This window comes from Diabrotica virgifera, chromosome 4 (genome assembly GCF_917563875.1).
Source record: "Diabrotica virgifera virgifera chromosome 4, PGI_DIABVI_V3a".
NCBI classification, from domain to species: Eukaryota; Metazoa; Arthropoda; class Insecta; order Coleoptera; family Chrysomelidae; genus Diabrotica; species Diabrotica virgifera.
The window spans coordinates 232,326,774-232,351,078 of record NC_065446.1 but is presented as its reverse complement, the minus strand read 5'-3'; the positions used below and the strand labels follow the sequence as shown (position 1 = coordinate 232,351,078).

General features: G+C 33.5%; 1 protein-coding gene across 41 annotated transcripts in view; it reads right to left on the bottom strand.

Moving 5' to 3' along the window:
• LOC114327522 (microtubule-actin cross-linking factor 1) overlaps positions 1-24,305 on the bottom strand; it is an 865,580-nt gene that overhangs the window by 119,901 nt on the left and 721,374 nt on the right. For 40 of the 41 annotated variants that reach the window (XR_007697614.1, XM_050648743.1, XM_050648753.1 and 37 more), the window contains 2 exons: positions 14,087-14,202; positions 1,966-10,867 (listed from right to left, as the gene is read on the bottom strand). The exons of the other annotated variant lie outside the window; for it this stretch is intronic. Coding sequence is in view for 39 of the 40 variants with exons in the window: in XM_050648743.1 (XP_050504700.1) it covers positions 1,966-10,867; positions 14,087-14,202 (9,018 nt within the window). In the remaining variant the exon portion in view is untranslated. The remainder of the gene's footprint in view (positions 1-1,965; positions 10,868-14,086; positions 14,203-24,305) is intronic. 41 annotated transcript variants of the gene reach the window in all.

Here is a 24,305-nt window from a genome sequence, read left to right as displayed (position 1 = left end):
ACAGACCATGTAAGTAAAAACATGCTTCTTCCTATATTTGATAATTCCCAAATGAAAAAATGGACAAAAAAAATAAAACATGGGACAATACGTCTAAATGAACAATTGTCAATGAACAATAAAATCCTTAAAAACGGATAGAATATCAACGGATACCGCTAAAAGATTGGAAAGATGATTCTTCTTCTAGTGCTGACTCCACTAATGAAGGTCGGCTATACCCATTACCAAATAGTCTCTGTATTCTGTATTTCTTAAAAGCGTCTGTGTGTTTAACCCGGTCCAGTTGCGAATATTTTTCAACCAGGATACCTGTCGTCAATCAGGACCCCATTTCCTTTTTATTTTACTCTTCATAATCAGCTGTACCAACTCTCACTTATAATTTCTAAGCATGTGCCCCAAATATGCTATTCTTCTCCTTTTAATGGTGGTCAAAAGTTATCTGTCTCTTCCCATTCTTTTCAACACCACTTCGTTCGTAATATGATCGGTCCATGATATTTTCATTACTCCTAAAAAGCCACATCTCAACAGCTTCCAGCTTTCTCATTAAGTCAACATTAAAAGTCTAAGTTTCGGCACAATACAGAATAATAGAGTGGATATAACATTTTACCATCTGATATCGGTTTTGCAGATTGAGACTTTGGTTGCTCAGAAATTTCCTTATCTTCAAAAAGGCTGTTCTTGATTGCTCTATTCTTGATCAATTTCTGATTTCGGATTTAGATCTTCCGTAATCCAGACTCCTAAGTATTTCATTTTGTCCACTTGCTCAATATCTTCATTTTTTATCTGGATCCTTGTTATCACTGATAACCATGGTTTTTGTTTTCTTTATGTTTATTGTTAAACCAAATTGTTCCTCAGTATCACAAATTGTGTTTAGTAGATCAGTAGATCGTCTGCAGCAGATCTTTCTCACTTTCAGCGATAATGACTCTATAGTGAGTATAACAAATGTTATTTATATTTTATCCATTTACCTTGATCCCTTCTGTGCAGTTTTGAAGTGCTTAAGTGCAGGAAAGATTATTATCAAAATCAATTGATCGATTGTCTACAACTTCTTTCCAACATACCCACCAGTCTTGCTAGTCAGAAACATCTTGTATAGCAGTGAAAAATAAACGAGCTTCTATTCTATACCTACAGGTCCTACACCATCTGAAGTAAAGAAAGTGCTAATAACACTTCATGACAAAATAAGAAGAGACGAGGTGCGAAAAAGAATGGATATTGAGACAACAATGCTTGACCCACCAACAGTTTGGGATGGTACGGACAAGTAATCTGTGTAAATGGAGACAGCTGGGCAAAGAAAATGATGGATACAATACTCTATCTATAGTATTTTTACTACAAAAACGTTATTACGTAGGTCAAAATTTTTGACGTAAGAGAACTGTCAAAACATTAGAATGTGACTTTTCATTATTGCTATGTTTATTATAAACACGGCAATAATGAAAAGTCACATTCTAATGTTTTGACAGTTCTCTTACGTCAAAAATTTTGACCTACGTAATAACGTTTTTGTAGTAAAAATACTATATAGTATCAATTTTATTAATTTTATTCAATTTGAATACTAAATCGATGGAAGAAGATGAAGATTTTAATATCACTTAGAAAGTCAGTACTTAAAGTGAATTCTAACTTAAAATTACTTGGGACGTTCACATTACAATAATTACTACATTGGTTTTGTGATGCATTTTGAGTTAACGTATCAGGTAATACAATAATAAAAATCTAAGTCCTTTCTAAAATAATATTAATACAAAATATAAATTTGGGATATGATGAATTAACAAATGAACTAAGATGAATGATCAATGATTTTGGCCAATCAAAAAGCATCTCATGCAGAGCTTATGATCTAAATCTAGCAAAAAATTTAAAAGCTTGCAAGAACTATTTATACTAAATATATGAACTGTATTAAAAGCTAATACTTACCCTTTCTTCTGCAGGTAATATCCACCCCTTCTCCAACGCTTTTGCGAAATCTATATGTTTATTTTCGACTTTATCAAATATTTTTCCTTCTACTGGATCGACTAATTTGGTTGCTATGGATAATATAAGTGGCAAGAAGGCACCGGATTCAGAATCTTTAACGACGGTACTACTAGGATCTACCAAATTCTCAGATAAAGCTTCATCGAGCGTAAGCTTCTTTCTATCTATAATGTTGGTAGTGACAAATGGGTCGTTAAAGTGACCAGTGGTCTGGTTATAAATGCCGTACGTAATACATTCTATCAAACTGAAACTTCTGTTGGTAGTTATCAGTAAGCCGGTATCTAGAGCAGTTTGCAGTGGGAAAAGTTTTGAGGTACTAGTATCTAGAACGCTTCCTTTTTCAGCTTCAATGAGGCCCTTTCTAAAACCTTCTGGAAGTTTGATTAGTTTCTTTTTATTCGAGTCTTTGATAAGAGCAGTATCGGGATCAATAAAACCTAGACTAATAGAATCTTTCAATGTCAGAACTTCGTTGGATTGTGGATCGGTAAATTTACCAGTATTAACGTCTAACAGATTGGTTTCGATAGCTTTAATAAACGAAAGAGGTTCTTTTAAATAGATAACAATAGTTTTGTCATACATACAACAAAGGGATCTAACTTTGCCAGTTGCTGGATCAAAAACTACAATTTTGTTAACGTTAAGTTGCTTTTCATCGATAGCATCTCCAACAGTTTTAAATTTACCTGTTTGCAAGTCTTTTATTACAGCCACACTTGGATCCACAAGTTCAAACTTAAGTGCCTCTTCCAGAGAACATTCCCTAGTTTGTTTGGGAGTTGCTTGAGACTCTGTTATTGATTTTTGCGTAAACTCCTCTACCAAAGGTCTTTCCAACGTTATCAATAAATCTTTCTTAAATGCTTCGTCCAAGTTGTAAGTCTTTTTAGATTTTGAATCAAGAACTCTACCCTTTTCAACGTCTATATTATGATCTTGAATACCAGCTATTAAAGATTTGACCCTATTGTTTGTTAAATCTCGTAGACCTGTAGTAGTTGGATCAATAAAACCTATAGACACAGCTTGGGAAAGATCGTAATATTCACCGTTAACTGGATCAGCGAATTTTCCAGATTCTGGCCTGTACAAAAAGTTTTTAATGGCTTCTTCCAAACTTAATGGCGTTGTAGCAGTAACGATCAGACCCTTATTCTTTGCGTCTACCAGATCGATGGTGTTTCCGTGTGGGAAAATATACGTAGCCAACTCATCATTAATAATATTGCTTTCGATAGCTTCTGGTAGCTGAACATATTTGTTTAATTTACTGTTTTTAATTAGTGAAGTAACAGGATTAATAAGTTCGTTTTCACAAGCTTCCTTTAAGTTATATTTGCGACCTGTAGCCGGATGAACAAATACTTTTTCCTCTGGAATATACAGTTCCATTTCTAGAGCCTCATACAAACCAAAGTTGGCTGTTTCAATGTCTACAATTAAACCAGAATTCAAAGCTTCAGAAAGTTTGATAGGTTTGCCAGTACGGGGTTCTCTGAATGTACCATTACGCTTATCGATTATTCCCAACCGACATGTATCTGTGAGGTTAAGCAGTTTGCCAGAATTTTTGTCCAAATGACACAAAAGTAATGGATTAATGTTAAAGTTGCGAATAGCTTCATGTAGAGTAATTCGTCTATCCGTGTTAGGATCCAATATTTTACCTGTGTTTTCGTCATAAAGACCTTGATGGATAGCTCTTTGCAAGGACACGGCAGCTTTATTATCTACCAAAATTCCTAAGGAGAAAGCTTTCTGTAACGTTACTTCGTAAGGCTCACCCTTAGAAAAGTCTTTCACCATACCGGTGGTACCATCTACGTAGTTGTTATGTATGGCGTCAATAAGAGGAATCTTTCTCCATATTCCTATGCGAGTATCTTTAACACTAACAGATTCAGCGTCTATTAAATTGATTTCAATGGCTTCTATCAAAGGTATATATTGCCCAGTTTGGGGATCTAGGAACAACTGTGATTCTTCGTCACAAATTCCTTTAGCAATGGCCTCACTCAATGGTACTGGTGGTCGTACCTCTACCAACAAACCTCTTTCAAACGCTTCGCTGAAATCAACAGGTTCATTGTAACTCATCAAAATACCTTCATTGGTATCGATGACTCCATCGATCATGGCTTGTTCAAATGTAACGATTTCTTCGTCAATTGTTACCAAAGTACTAGATATATCTACATAGCCTCTATTAATAGCGCTAGAAGCCTTAAGTCTTTCTTTGTTTTTAGGATTGATGAACTTACCCGTATTCGGATCATAGAAACCTTTGAAGACTGCTTCAGGAAGAGTTATTTGACTCTTGTAAGGTACTATTAACCCACTATCGTAAGCTTCGTACAGATTTGCATCAGTGTTGGTTACAGGATTCAATGCAGTTCCCTTTACCGGATCTATAATTTTTAAGTTAATAGCATCATTTAGAGTAATAATATCTCCAGATCTGGGTTCTTTAATCGTTAGGACATTAGGGTTAACAATTCCTCCATCTATAGCTTCGACAAGTGTTATTTTCGCGTTGTTTATAGTGAACTGTCCTGTCTTCGGGTCATAGACTTTTTGGGCTAAAGTTTCTTGAAGAGACCATGGCAAAACGGTACTTAATATGTAACCTTTGAGGTAAGCTTGATCTAATGGTAAGAGAGGGCTTGTAAGGATACCTTTCTCAACATCTAATAGATTCGACTGGATTGCTTCTTTTATTTCAACTATACGGCCACGTTTGTCGTCTTTAATTCTAGTCGTTACTGGGTCTATTAACTTGTATTCAATGGCTTTTTGGAGCGTAATTTCATCACCTGTTATGGGATTCAAGATTAGTCCTGTTCGGGGTGAATAATAGTTTTGAATGATAGCTTGCAGTAAATTAAATACAACAGGTTTTGTTCGGATCAAGTTAGTCTCCAAAGCTTGATCTAAAGGAACTAGTTGTCCAGTTTGCGTGTTTTTAATTTTGCCTTCAACTGAGTCTACTAAATTATTCTTCAATGCTTCATCGAGAGGTATGAAAGTGTTACTCTTGACATCTTTAATTTCGCTTATTTTGTCGTCGATTATTTGGCGATCGACTGCATCAGCTATTGAAAGTGGTAGTTTAGTCAGTGGATCATTAACTTTGCACGTCTGTAAGTCGTACATTCCTTTATGTATAACAGCTTGTAATGAAATAGGTCTTGGAATGGCTAAAACATAGCCCTTAACAAACGCTTCAGGAAATCTCATAGTGCTCTGTGTGGCAGTGTTAATAACTAAGCCTCTTTGAGGATCGACGATAGATTTGTCTACAGCTTCATAGTAAGGAACAAGTTGCATCGTTCTTGGATCTCGTATTGTAACTGATTTACCATCAACAATATTGGATGTAATAGCTTTAATCAACGGCAGTTCTTTGTCATCTAATTTGACAGTTACGTTAACAGGATCGAATTTCTCAGTTTCTACAATTTCCTGCAACGAAAGAGGTTGGTACTTCTCCTTAGGTTTATCGTTAACGTGTATGATCCATCTCAGTTTAACTGCTTCGAAGAACGGTACTTTCTTACCTGTTTTAGGATCAACCATGTATCCCTTTTGCCTGTCGATCAGCCTTCTATTTAAAGCTTCTTCAAGAGGAATGTAGATGGGAGGTTTCTTGGTGGAGTCTTTGACCAAAATTGTGTTGGGATCAAATACACCTAGACCGTATATTAATTCTTCAAAGGTAATGTAAGCCCCTGTTTGGGGATTTGTGAAGGTTCGAGTTCTTATATCGTAATACCCTAATTCAGCCATCATCTGAGGCGTTAAATGTTTTGATATGACCAAAACGGCAATCTTAGAATCATCGACTAACACAACTTTGTGATTTGAGATGATCTGAACATTATTTAGAGGACTTAGTTTGTTTTCATTTAAACCATCTTGTACTGTATATGGTAATTCTTCATTGTTGTAAATAACTCTACAAATTTTAGGTTCGATTTTATGCTGCGAAATGGCGTCTCCTATTGGAAGTACAATTGATTGTTGAGGCATGTCAATGATTACAGTAACTTCTTCTTTAGTCGTGTCTTTGGTATGGGGCAAATCTATTTGAACTGGCTTAAGATTCTTTTGTGAATAAATCTCTTCCGCTTGTTTTTCTGCTTTTTTCTTGTCAGCATATTCCTTTACTGCTTTTACAGCAGCAGCCCCAGCTAATACAGGTGCTACAACAGGCAAGGCTAATCCACCTAAAACAGCTATTAAGCCTTTCTTTGTAGCTTCTTTGAAGTCTATAGATTTGCCGGTTTTTTCGTCTTTAACATTTCCTGTTTTAGGATCTAATAGTCCTTTTTCAACAGCTTGTTCAACTGTGATAGGTTTATTGGAAGTCACATCATATACTATTGAATTAGGGTCTATTATTTCTTTCTCTATAGCTTCCTTAAATGTTAATTCCTTAGTTTTATCATCTGGATCGCGGAAGGTACTGGTCTCTTTATCATACAGCGTTTCGTAAGCTTCTGCAATGGTCAACTCTGTAGTTTTATGAGTTTCAATCAGTTCTTGGGTACCTTCAGGAGCTGCCAGAAGTTTGCCTTCTTGCAAAGCTTGTTCTATCGATAATTTTTCACCCGAACTAGGATCCAAATAAATTCCTGCATTCATATCAACCAAACCTTTGTTTAAAGCATCTGAAAAACTCATTTTTATGTCCTTTACAATTGTTCTGTTCTTAGTTTCGTTGACATCTTTAACAATACCTTGTTGCAGAGCTTCTTCCATAGTAATAACTGCACCAGTTTCTATATTTTGAATTTCGTTTTTACTTAACATGGCATATCCTGATAACAGTTCGATAGTTTTAGTAGTTACAGTATGAATAGTGTTAACAGTTTCGGTTAAAGTAGTTACAGGTGTGGAATGACTGAATGATACGACGTGAAGGGGTTCTTTTAAAACTAGTAACCCTTTCTCTACAGCCTCGGAAATGGGATAAATATCTCCCGTTTTTGGATCTTTAAAAGTGGAATTCTTTGAATCTATTAGGTTTGATTCTAAGGCATTTTCTATCTTTACAGAATCAGGACTAGTGGGAAAAGGTAATGTCATAATAAAATTGTCTTCAATGGCTTCAGCTAATGGAATGGATTCGTTAGTTAGAGGGTGGATAATTTCTTTCTTGTCAGTATCCACAAGACCTCTTTTCACAGCTACTGGGAATGTCATACCTGCGGGAGGTAACTCAACTGGTCCGGCAGGTACTTCAACATCAAATATTTTGTCTTTCACAGCTTCTTGCAAGTCTTTAGTACCGGAATTTGTCTCTACGGTGGATTTTTCGTCATCTACTACACCTATTTCTAAAGCTTTACCTAAAGTGACTTTATCGCCAGACTTTTCTACTAAAGTACTCAAAGGATCAACAATATCACAGACAATTGCTTCACTAATACTTAAATGAGCACCAGTTTCTGGATGGACAATTTTATGGCTACTGGGATCTAATAGTCCCTGTTTCACAAGTTCAGGAATTGATAGGCTACGATTTAAAGGCACTAAGAGTTCATTCGTACCATCTGGATCTAAGATACCACGGTCAATGGCTTCGTTTATAGTAAGTAAATCACCTCTTTGGGGATCTATGATCTTACCTTGCTCTCCATCTAATTTTTGGGCTTCTAAAGCTTCTTGTAAGGTAAGAGGTTCTCCGCTAGAAGATACAAACACACTTTTTTGATCTAAAATTTGAGCTGTTTCTGAATCAATAATTCCTGCACTAACAGCGTCTTTAGGTTTCACGATCTTCTTCCTTAGTTTTTGTAAAACAACTTTCTTAGCCTCACGTTCAGGGCTAAGAGACTGGGCTCTGCCAATTTTAACTTTATAGCTAGGCTCTATCGTTATACGAGCTCGAGTTTTTTCGGCTTCAGAGGGTCCATCTTGTTCGTATAAACTAATAGTGGCAGTACTTAATGTCTTTATTTTGGAAGGCTCAATTTGAGCAATTCCCTGAGTAGGCAAATAATCTGAAACTACTTGCTGCGTCGCGTTAGTTTGTTCTTCTAATTTTTCTAGAGTAGGTTGGTCTATTATACCTTTTTCAAGGGCTACCTCAGCAGGAATTTGTTCACCAGTCTTTGGATCGGTAACGAAAAAGTGTTTAACTATTTTTATGGTTGCCTTGGTAGCAACTACTGGAGCACCTACAACAGCCAACAGACCTAATTGAGCGGCATCTTTCAATGTTATCTTGTTACCAGAATTATCGACAACAGTGCCTCGTTTTAAGTCCACAATGTTTTGCTCAACTGCTTGGCTAACTGGAATAATTTTATTTGTTTTTGGATCTTTTATGGTAATTTTTTCAAGAGGAATTTTATGTTCAGTTAAAGCAGTGGCTATATCTGACGATTGATTTTTATCTAAGAAAGTAACATCGTGTGATGAGGGATCATATATTACGTTCGGTTCTATTCTCACTACTTTGATTGTTGTTACTGTTTTATTCGGTTGATCTAGGTCCATTACGTCTTCAAATGTAATAAGTCCTCTCTCTATAGCTTTTTGCATACTTATCTTTCCCTCGGAAGAAATATAATGACCAGTTGAATCTATAATTTTCTTCTCCAGAGCTTTATTAACTGGCAATTTATTTTTACTGACTGGATCTACAACAGTTAGTGAATTTGGATTAATAAGTTTAAGATTAACACATTCCTCAAAGGTAACCTGACGATCTGTACCTTGAATGAGGAACAAACCATGCATAGGATCATATAGTTTTTGACTGATTGCTTGAGACAGTGACAAACCCTCGGAAGGCAAAGCATAAATATGTTTTTCAAACGATTTCTTTTCGTTCGTAATGAAGTCTGTTGTAACACCCTTATCATTAAACGTTTTAGTTGATGTTGATGTACTTACTGTAGGAGCTTTTATTATTTGACCTGTTACTATCTTTTCTGAATTTTCAGAGTCGGGGGCTAGTTTTCCTTCGCTGATAGCTTGAACTATTGGAATGACCTCATGTGTCTGAGGATCGGTGTAAGTCTGTTGTTCGTTATTAATCAAACCTAACCTCAAGGCTTCGGTATATGTCATGATTTCTTGTGTAACATCTTGACTAGTAACAGTAACATATCGTTGGACTAGAGTACGTGTAACTCTTGTGGAGACGTTCAAATTTAAAAGACTATTTAATAATGCAGCACCTTCTGGTGTTATAAAATGCTGGGCTATAGCATCGTTTAAAAACACAACTTTACCAGTTGATGGTTCCAGTAAGTTACCGGTTTTGGGTTCGATGTAACCCCGGAATACAGCCTCTAGAAGGGTTAACTCTTGTTGATTTTCTACAATACCTATTGGTCGAATAAGGTTCTCATAAACCTCTGGTTTTACTTCTCCTGATTGGACTGCGTCCGAAAATGAAAGGAGTTTGCCGTTTTTCTTGTTGACCAGTAAACTACCGTTAGATTTTTTGCTAATATAACCTTTAGTATTGGCTGCATTGAAGCTTATGTGGTCGGTTTTGTCAGGCGGTTGGAAGCCGTCTACATCAAAGATAGACTTTTTGACTACGGATATTATATAACCTCGACTTACAGCTTCCTGAATTGGCAAGACTTCATTGGTAACTGAGTTTCTAAACCTGCTGTCGTGTAAGATAATTCCTTCTTTCAATGCTTCACTTAGAGTGATGTATTCGTTTGTTCTTAGGTCTAAGATAGTCTTAAGCGAGTCTAAATCTAATACGCCACGGTTTGCTGCTTCTAATAGAGTTAACTGTGTGTGATGCGTAGGGGATGATATTAAACCGTCTGCGTCCATGAGATTATCATCTATAATTTCTTTTAAAGATTTTGGCTTTACTATTAGTTGTCGCCTTTTGGCTTCAAGGAAAGAAATTTTTTCGTGACCTAGAATGTATTTTCCCAATTTAGGATTTATCAAGTTATTATCTAAAGCTTGTAAAATGGTAATTTTGTTGTCTGTTTTAGGATCTACGATTTCCCTTACGTCACTTTCTACTACGTTACATTTAACAGCGGCATCAATTTGATATTTATTCCCCGAGTTCCTATCCACAACCCAACCAGTTCTTTCATCTACTAGTTCCTGTGTAATCGCGTCTGATAAAGTAACTGCACCGGTTTGTAACTTGACTTCCGTGTGTTCTAGAAGGTAACCTCTATTATAAGCTTCTTTGATATCTATTCTTTCCCCACTTTCGAGAGTATATGTACCTAAATTGACGTCAACTTTACCGTCGTCTATAGCTTGGTTTATTGTTGTGGAATGCGTTACCTTTATACGTTTTTCTGACGGGTCTAGGAATCCGTGCTCTGCTTCATAGATTTCACGTTGTATGGCTTCCAAAAGCGTCAAATCTCTGCCGTTCTCAGTTATACCACACGGTCCCTGCAGTCTTTCGGCTATTGTCGAATCTACTTTGCCTAAATTTTGTGCTTCGTTAATGGACACCTGGGTACCATCGGTGGAGATCACTACTTTGCCGGTTCTAACATCTAATATTCGTTCTGCTATGGCTTCTTTGATAGTCAATCGCTCTCCAGTGTAAGGATTCAAAATACCTTCTATATCGTTTATGTCATCAGTACTGATACCCTCATGCACCCTGTGTATTCGTTTCAACGATTTTATCTCGTTGAAATGCATGGTGGTTATCCAAGGTTCGGGTTCTTGGATAATGTGCGTAAAGGTAGTGTGTTTATCGGGGGGTCTACCGTTTGTAATATTGTCGGATTCATCTATTCGTCTGATGGTTCTTTGATCTTCTGGGGATTTTGGTGATGTTCCGTTTCCATTTTCTGTTTTTGATGTTTGAATGTACCTATGGAAAAAATATCTAAAATTGTTGCATGACTACAAAAAATTAAACAAAATAAATAAATAATAAACACTTCCTTATTCTTTTGGTCTTTAAACTTAGATTGGCGTAACTGAGTAATAAAACATGTGAAACAAATTATAAAATAGTGAACCAGGCAAACAAACAATTACCGTTTTATATAATGGTATCAAATATCTATATAACAGAAACCATGAACACAATTCCATATTTACCAAATATATATAAAGTAAAAATAGTATTGCCGCCAGAGGGGTATAACGGTCTCTTTATTTAGATGGACTTACCCAAGTTTTTTTTTATGTATTTTGACTTTTGGGTAGCAGTTGGTCCAGATGTCGATAAGATTGTTATAAACAAAAAGCAAAATTACAAAAAAGCGATTTTGCACTTAACAAAATATTGCTTTGTATTTTCTTGGTGATTCTAAGCAAAAAATGCCCCTAAAGTGTTTTCGTAGGATTCATAGTTTTCGAGATAAACGCGGTTGAACTTTCAAAAAATCGCAATATTGCAATTTTTGAACCCGAATAACTTTTGATTAAAAAATAAAATAGTAATTCTACTTACAGCATTTGAAAGTTCAAGTCAAATTATACCGGTTTTGATTAGTTTCATTGCTAAAAATTATTATTTTTTTTTTGTGTTAAACAAAGCTATAAACAAATAGTGTTTTAGCGATTTAACGCGTGCCCAATGCATGCGTTTTAATACATTCTACGTAGAAATTACCTGTTTGCAGGCGTTTGCACTTGTACCTACTCGTTCGATTTTAAATGAGAGATGCATTGAAAACATCACTCAAGCACTATGTGTTTATAGCTGTATCTAACAATAAAAAAAATATTTTTTAGAAATGCAAATAATCAAAATCGGTATATTTTGACTTGAATTTTTAAATGCTGCAAGCATAGGCGTAACCAGGATGATCCTAAGGGGGGGTTACAACTACCTGAAAGGGGGGGGGTTACAACTACTGGAAGGTCTCTGAGGGCTATGGTGTTAAGCGTATAGAGCTCAAAGTACATCCCAATGGGGGGTTATAACCCCCAAAACCCCCCCTGGTTAAGCCTATGGCTGCAAGCAGAATTGCCATTTTATTTTTTAATCAAAAGTTATTCGGGTTCAAAAATTGCAATTTTTCAATTTTTTGAAAGTTCAACCGCGTTTATCTCGAAAACTACGCATCCAAAAAATACAAAAAATGTGTTATTTTGGGCAAAATCGCTTTTTTGGAATTTTGCAAGTTTTTTGTTTATTATAACAATCTTATTAACATCCGGACCAACTGTAACCCAAAAAATTCGTGTTTTACGGGTCAAAATACATAGAAAAAACTTGGGTAAGTCCATCTAAATGAAGAAGGCCGTTGTACCCTCCTTTATCTACATATTTATATGTAGATAAAAACTCTTACCAAACTGTGAAACCTTGTCCCAAGCACTAAAGCCGGTCACACACGCATTGACTGTTCTCGTTCCACAGCCTCGCGTTTTTACTGCTGCGAAATCGTGTATGGCGTCAGTCGCGAATTAACTGTTCGTGCACGACTTTTGATTGTTCGTATCGGTTTTAACGGTTATTGACTATCTTGGGTGGCCGCTAGGCAAAGAGATTGATGAGATGCACCGTCAAGGGATGAGAGGTACCGAGTTAATCCATCGAAAGATCGTAGAGAAAAGAGAAAGATATTGTCTGTCTGTAAGGGTGGGGGAAAGAAATAGGAGGGGATGGACTAGGTGGTACTGGACAGGACAGGGTTGGCCTGGTACTTATTTAAAGTTAAGGGTTGTAATAAGAGATCAAACACAGTAAAAAATATAATAAAATTTTTGACATGTGAAAATTGAAAATCGATATACTGGAAATGAGGTATATAATAGATGTACGAAATATACCTAGTACACATAATATGTCATAGAGTCTTTAAAATATTCCATTATTAGACTCACTTCGAACAAATATTGGGAGTGCCCGTTTCAACATATTTCTTATTGGGTCAGGATACAGAAATGTTTGAGTCATAATTCATTCCTTATTTCTTGAATGTGTAAATACAGAATTTCGGATGATAATGGTTAAATCTAAATATAGATATTAAAACTTTTTCTTTTAATTAGATGTTGCGAGTTTCGCCCTTAATCAATAAAACAACTCGTTCTTATAATGCACAGTCTTTCTCTCTATTATCCATAAATGTACCACTGAAATAGAATAGAATTATACAGTATGGTGGAAATGTTTGGAATAAATTATTTATTTCGTAAACCGGCGACTTTAAGGAAAAATCCCGAAACAGGTCGATTTTTATTTTTAAATTATGATATTTTGGCATATATATTAGAAAAGTGACGTCATCCATATGGGCGTGATGACGTAATCGATGATTTTTTTAAATGACACTAGGGGTCGTGTGGTAGCTCATTTGAAAGGTAATTCAATTCTGTATTCAGTAATCTAAATATTAACATAATTGTTAATACAGGGTGTCGAAAATATTTTTTTAATTAAATTAATTGACAAAAAAAGAAGAATGTATGTAATTTATTTAATTCGAAATACATTTTTCTGTTGTCAGAAAACAGAAAAAAATGTTTATTCAAAAAAATAAACATTTTTTTCGCTTAAATTCAATGTTCAAACCAGCTCTCGCCAACCACTTGCTTCATTGGAAGTTTGAACATTTAATTTAAGCGAAAAGAAATGCTTATTTTTTTAATGCTTTCTGACAACAGTAAAATGTATTGTAGATTAAATAACTTACATACATTCTTCCTTTTTTGTCAATTTAATTTAATTTAAAAAAAATTGTACACCCTGTATAAACAATTATGTTAATATTTATATTAGTGAATACAGAATTGAATCACCTTTCAAATGAGTTATCACACGACCCCTAGTCTCATTTAAAAAAATCATCGATTACGCCATCACGCCTATGTGGATGACGTCACTTGTATGACATACAATGCCAAAATATCATAATTTAAAAATAAAAATCGATCTGTTTCGGAACTTTTAATTAAAGTCGCCGGTTTACGAAATAACGAATTTATTCCAAACATTTGCACCATACTGTGTAATGTATCATTGATCTGGTTAACCCATGTTTTAAATTGTTTCACATGCCCGCCAAAAACACAATTTAAAGTTATATGTATAGATATAGTTCAAATATTAAGATATAAATTAAAAACTTACTGTTTACTGTAGTGAGTAGTTGTGGTATAGGTAGATGTGTGTTCACTGGCACTGCTCATATGGAATTCAGTCCTAAACGTTCTAAAAGGTTGTGGTTGCATTTGCTCCACCAGTCTCTGCAAATAAGAGAAATATAAATTAATATTATAAATTAAAAACTTATCTATATTGACTTAATAAATAATTTAGCTTAATTTAAGGGATTTGATCAGAAGTACATGGAGAGTATTTATTACAGGTTTTCCAACGTTCTTAAGGTGGTTCAAAACATGGCTATCTCGTTGATTTGAAAATCAATCAAGATCAAAATCTTATTCAGTTGTTCAAGAGATGCGTGGCGAACGGGTTATATTAGGACTGAGTCAGCCGTTTCAAAATCGTGGATATGGTCTTTATTTTTATTTTTTTCTACACTGGCAATGTTCAACAAGCTCTTAAAAAATATATATTTGCCCGTAGCACTTTCAGAGCAGCTAGTACATACTTTCTAAAGAAACATTATTTATTTTATGACAAAAAATTCAAACTGTCACAGTGGTTGTAGCAAGATCGTGGGACAATATGTCACAGTGGTTGGCAACGAAAAACTTGAAGAAGTTATCTGATCACTTTGATCAGATCACGTCAAGCTATTCGATTCAACGGAAGTTCAGATGATCAGACGCTGGTTTACGAGACTAAAATTACTTCATTGATGCATCAATATTGAACAGCTACATCCTGTGCACGATTTTTTATCACGAAGAAGCTCTCACGCAGCTCCAATACAGAAGCCAGTAGATGATCAGTTACTACCAAGAAGTCTAATCGAAAAATGAAGAGGCATATTCAATAAGATGGATAAAGTTAAATAGTTAAAGTAATCTCTCCCTCAATATCTACATTCGAATAAGGGTTCTGGGATGCTATGTAGGGACTTCCGACTTTGCTTTACAGAGCAGAAGCGTGGACTCTCACAAACGTCTCATGTAAACAGACAAATGAATTTGAGATGTGTTGCTATCGAAGCATTCTTAGAGTCCCATTGATAGATAAGTATGCTAAATTTACAATCAAGATGCAGTAGAAATAAACAAACCAAAACGTTAAATGCTACTAGGAGCACTCCCGAATCATAATTTACAATGTATATACATTGCAAATCCCAAATCATGATTTCCAAAGCTTCTACATTGTAAATTATGATTCGGGCATTTAACGTGTCCTGGTTTGTTTATTTCTACTGCATCTTGATTGTAAATTTAATATAGATAGATAGTCCCACATATCTAACGAAACCAGCTTACAGCGCATCTTTTTCTACAGGGGAAAATACAAGGTCGAAGGTCCAATAGGTTTATTCAGAGCGACAGTAGTGTAACGTAGTCCAATATGATACACAATATCTTTAGAGGAGAGGTACTTTCATTCAGAAGGGGAGAAGGTAACTAAATTCCAAGATTTTGCATACACATTTCTTCTTTTTTCTTCTTCCAATCTCCCTTTCGATTAATTTCAAGCAGTTCATTAACTTTGTTTCATCCCATTAAATTTGCAAATATTATCAATTATAAATTTATATAGTTAATATTTTTAAAATACGAGTTTAAATCATTTTGTTTAATGTTTGTAGGTCTGGATCCCGCGTACCAAAAAAGTTGATTAATAGCAAGCTGAAAATTTGTAGCTTAACGGTGTCTAGTCGGACAAACTTTGATGTACCGGAACACTGGAACAGGGGAAGTTTTTTTAATTGTGGGACAGTTTAAAAATTTGAAATGTCAGATTACGAAAACTCCCCATGTATTTTGTCGGACAGAACTTCCAATTGATTTGTTACCGTTTCATTAAACTCTCATGCAAAAATCAGAGTGCTATCTATCACCAATATAATTCCTGTCATTTCACATGTTCTTCGTGTTCCACTCATTAAAATGCCCAGTTGGTGATAAACACCAGTCTGATCTTTGCATGAGAGTTTAATGAAATGGTAACAAATCAATTGGAAGTTCTGTGCGACAAAATACATGGAACGTTTTCGTAGTCTGACGTTCCAAATTTTTAATCTGTTCCACAATTAAATCTTCTCCTGTTCCAGTTGTCCCATACATCAAAGTTTGTCCGACTAGACAGCGTTAAGCTATTAACAAATGTTCAGGTTGCTATTGATCAACTTCTTTTTGGTACGCGGGATCCAGGTCTATTATTGTTCATATAAGTTATATATTATTATGGCTATGCTTTGTTAAACGTAGATATAATAAACATAATTAATATGCGAATTACGTTTTGCATATGGAGCAATAAATTTTTAAAACCTTGTATTTGGAAATAACTCGGTATGTATTTTTCTAACAAAAACCTTGACTTTTTGAACAGCTGCAGTCATCCACAACCAAGGTTTTTTTGGTCATATAATATTTAAATACATATATGTATTTAGTAGCTAATAGTCATATTATTTCAATGGTCAAAATTAAGTATAAAAATGTGGTGACAATGTAATTAGTCCAGAAAGCCACTGCGCATCCGCTAGGAAAAATATTCTGATTCGGATTTTTTGCACAATCTTACTCAAAAAGGACCCCTTTTAACAAATTTGCATGTTGCCAGGACCAAAAGGTGGTCAAAAATTTTTTAAACGTTTCTTTTTTTGTTTTTTTCCTAAAATTATTTTTTTTGCATGGAAAAGTTTTTTTTTGGGTTTTTTGGATCATTCCAAACAGAAAAGGTCTTTAGTGACTTTTCTCTAAAAATGATAGTTTTTGACATATAAGCGATTAAAAATTGAAAAATTGCGAAACCGGCCATTTTAACCCTCAAAAACTATGTGAAAAACTGAAAATTTGAATGTTGCCAAGGTAGGTAGATATTCTTTAAACATCGATTGATGAAATCCCGAAGAGTTTTTTGCAATACAATATTCAAAACTCCTTTGTTTTTTAATTGCTAATCAAGCGTGCGCGACACTATTTTCCACCGTTGCATGTGTATACAGTATGGTGCAAATGAAAGGAATAAATTCGTTTTTTCGTAAACCGGCGACTTTAAGGAAAAATCTCGAAACAGGTTGATTTTTATTTTTAAGTTATGATAATATTGTGGCATATATGGTATACTAGTGACGTTATCCATCTGGACGTGATGACGTAATCGATGATTTTTTTTAAATGATAATAGGGGTCGTGTGCTAGCTCATTTGAAAGGTTCTTCAATTCTCTATTCAGTAATATAAACATTTACGTAAATATTTATACAGGGTGTCCAATAATTTAATTTTTTTTATTAAATTTTATTAAATTAAATTATTTGACAAAAAAGAAGAATGTATGTAATTTATTTAATTCAAAATACATTTTACTGCTTTCAAAAATCAGAAAACAAAGTTAATTTCACAAATAAACATTGCTTTTCGCTTAAATTAAATGTTCAAACTTCCAAGAGGCAGGTGGCTGGCGGGAGCTGGCTTGAACAATGAATTTAATCGAAAAGCAATGTTTATTTGTGAAATAAACATTTTTTTAGTTTTCGGGTAACAGTAAAATGTATTTTGAATTAAATAAATTACATACATTCTTCTTTTTTTTCAAATAATTTAATTAAAAACTTTTTTTGGACACCCTGTATAAATAATTATGTAAATGTTACATTACTGAATAGAGAATTGAAGAACCTTTCAAATGAGCTAGCACACGACCCCTATTCTCATTTAAAAAAAATCATCGATTACGTCATCACGTCCAGATGGATGACGTCACTAGTATACCATATATGCCACAATATCATAACTTAAAAATAAAAATCGACCTGTTTCGGTATTTTTCCTTAAAGTCGCCGGTTTACGAAAAAACGAATTTATTCCTTTCATTTGCACCATACTGTATACACATGCAACGGTGGAAAATAGTGTCGCGCACGCTTGATTAGCAATTAAAAAAACAAAGGAGTTTTGAATATTGTATTGCAAAAAACTCTTCAGAATTTCATCAATCGATGTTTAAAGAATATCTGCCTACCTTGGCAACATTCAAATTTTCAGTTTTTCACATAGTTTTTGAGGGTTAAAAATGGCCGATTTCGCAATTTTTCAATTTTTAATCGCTTATATGTCAAAAACTATCATTTTTAGAGAAAAGTCACTAAAGACCTTTTCTGTTTGGAATGATCCAAAAAACCTAAAAAAACCTAAACAAAAAAAAACGTTTAAAAAATTTTTGACCACCTTTTGGTCCTGGCAACATGCAAATTTGTTAAAAGGAGTCCTTTTTGAGTAAGACTGTGCAAAAAATCCGAATCAGAATATTTTTCCTAGCGGATGCGCAGTGGCTCTCTAGACTAAATCCATATTTATCTATTCATAAACAACGATGTACACAAAGTTGGCCGAATATCTTTTTAACTCTACGAACTTAATGTCTGATTTGAAGAGATATAGATAAAGAGAGAAGAAGAAGAAGAAGATAAATAAGGAGAGACTTTGCTGGTCGAATTCTAGAATTATTTATATTTGATGGTTTTCAGAAATTTCCAAGGAAAAATAGCGGAATTAGGAAAAAACATCCACCAGTAATGGCAGAACTATTGATAAAAGTAGATACAAAAAGAAGAACTGATAAATAAATATTATAAAATAGCAGCACACAAAATATAAGATGAAAATATAGGTAAAGAACACCAACAAAAAAACAAATGACCTATTTAGAAAACATACAACTCCGCACTTAAAGTATGTGACTTGCTTAAACCTAAAAATCAGAAAAAAACAAATGATAAAGCAAAGAAATTCAGAAAGAAGTGGAAAGAAAAACATTGCTTGGCAAAAATGCGAAAATACACGAAAAGCCAATAAGATAAAAAAACAATACACAAACATTCGAAATATTGTAAAAGAAACCAATAAACGGGACAAGTTGGACGAAATTTGAAAATGAAATAAACTGAAAATACACACAAAATAGTAGACAATTCTGGTGTACAATAATGTTCTATGACTGGAAATAAGAGGGAAGAAATAAAGGCAATCATTGATAATAGAAATGAACTAAAATAAAAACAGATACAAAGGTAAATTTTATAAAACCTTCGAAATATTGTAAAAGAAACCAATAAACGGGACAAGTTGGACGAAATTTGAAAATGAAATAAACTGAAAATACACACAAAATAGTAGACAATTCTGGTGTACAATAATGTTCTATGACTGGAAATAAGAGGGAAGAAATAAAGGCAATCATTGATAATAGAAATGAACTAAAATAAAAACAGATACAAAGGTAAATTTTATAAAACCTCGCAAAATTTAACAAACAATAATTGAGGAAGGAACAAAGAATACTAAGAACCTGAAGATAAAAAAATACAAGAAGTAAAAACTGCTTCAAAAATAATTAAAACAGGAAAGGCCTCTGGTAGTGATGAGATACAACAAAACTTGTCTTAATCATTCGATTCCTAGCTACTAATTAGATATTGCTACAAAAGTTTAATGTGTCTGTTTAGAATTTCTGATATGTAGTTGTATTGCACTATTCATCCACATTGTATGAAGAAGTATTGCAGAAGTTCTTCGTGAACATATAAAGGTAAATTATTTTGACTCAATTATAATGTTGTTTAAAAAAGTCTAGACACAAAAGAAAAAAAAACAGAAACCCGACTGCTAAAAAAAATAAATTGAGTGAAAAGAGAAAATTTTATGCTGTCGAATACAACACAAAAATATCATCATAGAAATATATTCGGCAATTCGTATCAGCGATATTGAGCAATATGGAATATATGGAACAATGAGAAGCAATATTGCCAAACAATTGCCGTATTTTTTGAAATTACTGCATATCGTTCCACTAATTACTCCAAATTGATCCATTAGTGTTGTCAACCAATTATTGACTATGACTTTAAATAATGTGTGTCTAAGAGAATGTTTCGTATATATTCTATTATCTAAAAACTTAATATTTTTTAAGAAATTATAATGAGAATTACAGCTCATTAAGAAATATCTGGCAGAAATATCTGGCAAACATTCAAATAATTCCAATTATAAATGCCAAATTGTTGTCGCTATTAACCAACAACAAACACTGTAGTGATTTGTGAAACTTAGAAAAACTTCCCGATTGCAACAGTTAAGATTGATATCTATTTTCGTTTAGTAATATTTATTTTTAACGGTTATATTTGAATCTATCAACTAAAGATATATTTTATTTAAGTAGATATTAATATTTAGTATTTTGAAAACGATTTCCGAAGTGGAAATCAAAACATTAAAATAAACAGCTACTCTTTTGCCAAAAGCAAAAAAAAATCAAAGTAACACAACGACATCTTATTCGGGCTTATAACGAAAATATGGGAACTGATCGGATGGATCAAAATGTTGCCTACTACAGAACAAATATAATATCCAAGAGCTGGTATTGGCCTTTATTTATCTGGGGTCTTGATGTGTCCATACAATACAATATGCTTGGTTAATTTACCAGAATGAGACACATTATCCCTGAATAACTCGAACGGGATTTGCTTCAGTTTCATCGAAATATAGCCAAAGCCTTGTTGAGGATGTTCGGAACTCCTCCAAGAAGATTTGGTCCATCTCAATCTTCCACAAACAACATTGCACAAGATGTGCGATTCGATAACATTGGCCATCTTATTTCTACCCAAGAAAAACGAACCCGATGCGTCCTTTGTCACTCAACAACCAATAAAAAATGTATTAAATGTAAGATTGGCTTACATGAAAAATGTTCTTTTTCATAGTAATACACAATAATTTTTATGTTATTTTAATGTCAGTTTATTTAAAACCGTTTTATCTGATTTAATAAAACATTCCAAACAACGTATTAAAAAAAAATTTTTTACATCCTAACTTCCCAGTGTTGCGTTTTCGCAACATCCAATAATTATCAAAAAAATTGAAGTTTTTCATTTTTTAAACATATATTTTTGTTAATTTTGTGACTTTTAGGGCATAAATTTTTCAGAAGTTAAAAAAATAAGCATAAATAGTTCTGGGCATGAATGGGTTTAAGGAAACATAGAAACTACTAAAAATAGCATCAGTAGTAAACTCTTGCGAAAGCTACGATACTGCGCTAAGGATTGCCTACAGGATCCGTAGAGTCTTAGAGACCAGTTCGGCACAGACAGATTGCTCGTTTCCAATGCATTTTTATTTGTGTCATCTGTTTTTGTATTCTTCAAGTGTACTGTACTTTGCGAACGTTCGCTATTAACATGACAATTTTGATCTTGCCTACGGCAATTCTGAATAGTTCGACCGATGTGAGCCCGAACCACTTCCGCATATTTGGAAGCCACGAGTGTCTTCTCCTGCCTGGCCCTCGCTTACTGGCTCTTTTCCCCTGGGTAATCAATTGAAATTGTTTTCGTCTACTTGTGTATTTTATTCCCAAGAGTTAAAATGAGTTTTTAGTCTTTTTAATTAAAAAAAATTATTTTTTGTGATTTATGGTATACAGCCAGTACAGGAATTTTTTCCTTGTGATAATTACTTGTGTACTTTTGTGTACCTTGTGTACTTTTTAATTACTTACGATAGTGGCACCTAGAATTTTAAATATATTCATTTAAACACGAAACCAATAAAAGTTTCCTCACATTCGTATGATCTCATAAGCCTAAGCAGTACAACTCATACATTTACTCAAAAGATGAAAGCTTTCAAAAGTAATCGCTTTTATTGTTTCATTGTTACGAAACATTTAAACTTGCAACTATTAGAGACAATAAGACATTAACAAAAATTATTCTGTACGAAAAGTTTCTTTGGTAATCCGTAAATTAATAATCAAATGTATTCCTAATCCTGATAAATTAATCATGATCGGTCACCACATTCGGGTCAATGTCTTGGTTACATGACATTGTAGATTAATTTCTATTTAGCCTTGTCTTTAGCATTTCAATTTGATTACTAGATTTCAAGAACAATACGTCACAACTACCGTTAACTTAGAAAACTATCTTAAAATGTATTACTTGTTTTTTTTTACAGGTTTTTGGTTATTATTCTAATTTCTCATTTGATCTAACAACATCCTTGTATAGACCAGGGCGCATCTGTAAAAATATTAGTACATTTGGACGTTGAGAGGTGACTCAAATTTTTTTGCAGAAATTGCTTGAAAATAACTCAAATAATCATATGTGAGTTATCCTCCCTCTCAAAAAGGTCCGGAACATTGTTTAAATAATCAAAATGCCAAAAATGAAGGAAAAATTCGATTTTTTTCTTCGTTTTTTGATTATAACTTTCAAAGTATTCATTTCCGAGAAAAGTTGTACTAACATAAAAGTTGTGTAATTAAATTTGCTACAATATAGAATTGGTTAAATATTTAAAAAATAGTCAACCTTGTTGCAAAATAGCAATAATTGCGGAAAAAAACATACAAAAACAAATATTTGCATTTTAAGTTTTTCAACCATTTATGCTACACTTAGGACCTTCATATTTCACCAAAAAAAAAAAAAACTTTATGATACAGTAAAACAATACTGTAAATTTCATTAAGATCGGTTCAATAGATTTTGCGAAATAAATTTTGCAATCCAGCTCTCGCAAAAAAAATTCATTTTTTCAAAATGTTACAGGACTAAAAATAAAGCATATAGCAAGTTGAATTTTTTTTGCTTATAGAAGTGTACTGTACCTTTCAATTGCAATTTGCAAAACTAAAATTGATTAACTACCACGGCGTCAGAAATTTTTTTAAATTAACATTAATTATTGGTGCTATAACGCGCAGGACAGCGGATAGTTTGCTCTGATTGGGCATTCCAATGACCTTTGATAATGATTGATACATTTTAATTTTTATTACATTTCGATATAAATAAATAAATTTGTTTATTGCAAAATAAAAACACATACTCTATTTTTTGAAATAACACTTTTTTTTAGCAAAAACTTTCTTTTTTCATATATTTTAACTTGATTTTTGTGGAATTAAAATATTAAAATACAACAAAATATAGAGTAAGAAAATAATATATTAGATAAAGATTGGAAGAAATTTTGGTGGAAATCAACTTGTGTGAATCGAACACCGCTGTCCTGCGCGTAGCAGCAAAAATTAATGTTTATTTAAAAAATTTCCTGACGCCGTGGTAATTAATCGATTTTAATTTTGCAAAAAGCAAATGAAAGCTACAGTACACTTCTACAAGCAAAAAAAATCAACTTGCTATCTGCTTTATTTTCAGTCCTGCAACATTAAAAAAAAATGAATTTTTTTTGCGAAAGCTGGATTGCAAAATTTATTTTGCAAATTTATTTAACCGATCTTAATGAAATTTACAGTGTTGTTTTACTGTATCATAAAGTTTTCTGTGTAAACATGAAGGTCCTAAGTGTAGCATAAATGGTTGAAAAAACGTAAAAATGCAAATACTTGTTTTTGTATGTTTTTTTTTTCGCAATTATTGCTATTTTGCAACAAGGGGTGACTATTTTTAAATTTTTAACCAATTCTATATTGTAGGAAATTTAATTACGGAACTTTTATGTTAGTACAACTTTCTCAGAAATGAACAGTTTTATAAGTTATAATTAAATAACCAATAAAAAAATCGAATTTTTCCTTCATATTTTGACATTTTGATTATTTAAACAATGTTCCGGACCATTTTGAGTGGGGAGGATAATCAAATATTATTATTTGAGTTATTTTCAAGCAATTTCTGCAAAAAAAATGTGAGTCACCTCTCAACGTCCATCGCAAAACAGATGCGCCCTGGACTAATAGGTCTGCGTTTATTTTCCATTCACAGATCTTTTCTTTCATTTTTCTTTCATTTCTGGCATTTTCCACGTATATAAGTTTCATTTCCATTGGAATTATTTTAACCCTATTAGACCTATTCTATTATTATTGATGTTCTTAAAAGTTGACAGAACAGTACTTAGAACTTCGGTCAGCGGGCTACGCGTAGCCCTGATGATTTTCAAACATCAATAAAAGATAGAATTTAAGAAGAAGTCATATTAAAAGATATTCATGTTACCTTGAAATTTCTCTTTTTTCTCTGTTTAAAAGCCATCGATAAATCTACATAACATGAAGCACTGATCGCATCGAACTTAAATATGTATGTTGTCACATATCTGGTCTGTCTGTCAATTATCTCTCTCTCTCTCTCTCTCTCTCTCTCTCTCTCTCTCTCTCTCTCTCTCTCTCTCTCTCTCTCTCTCTCTCTCTCT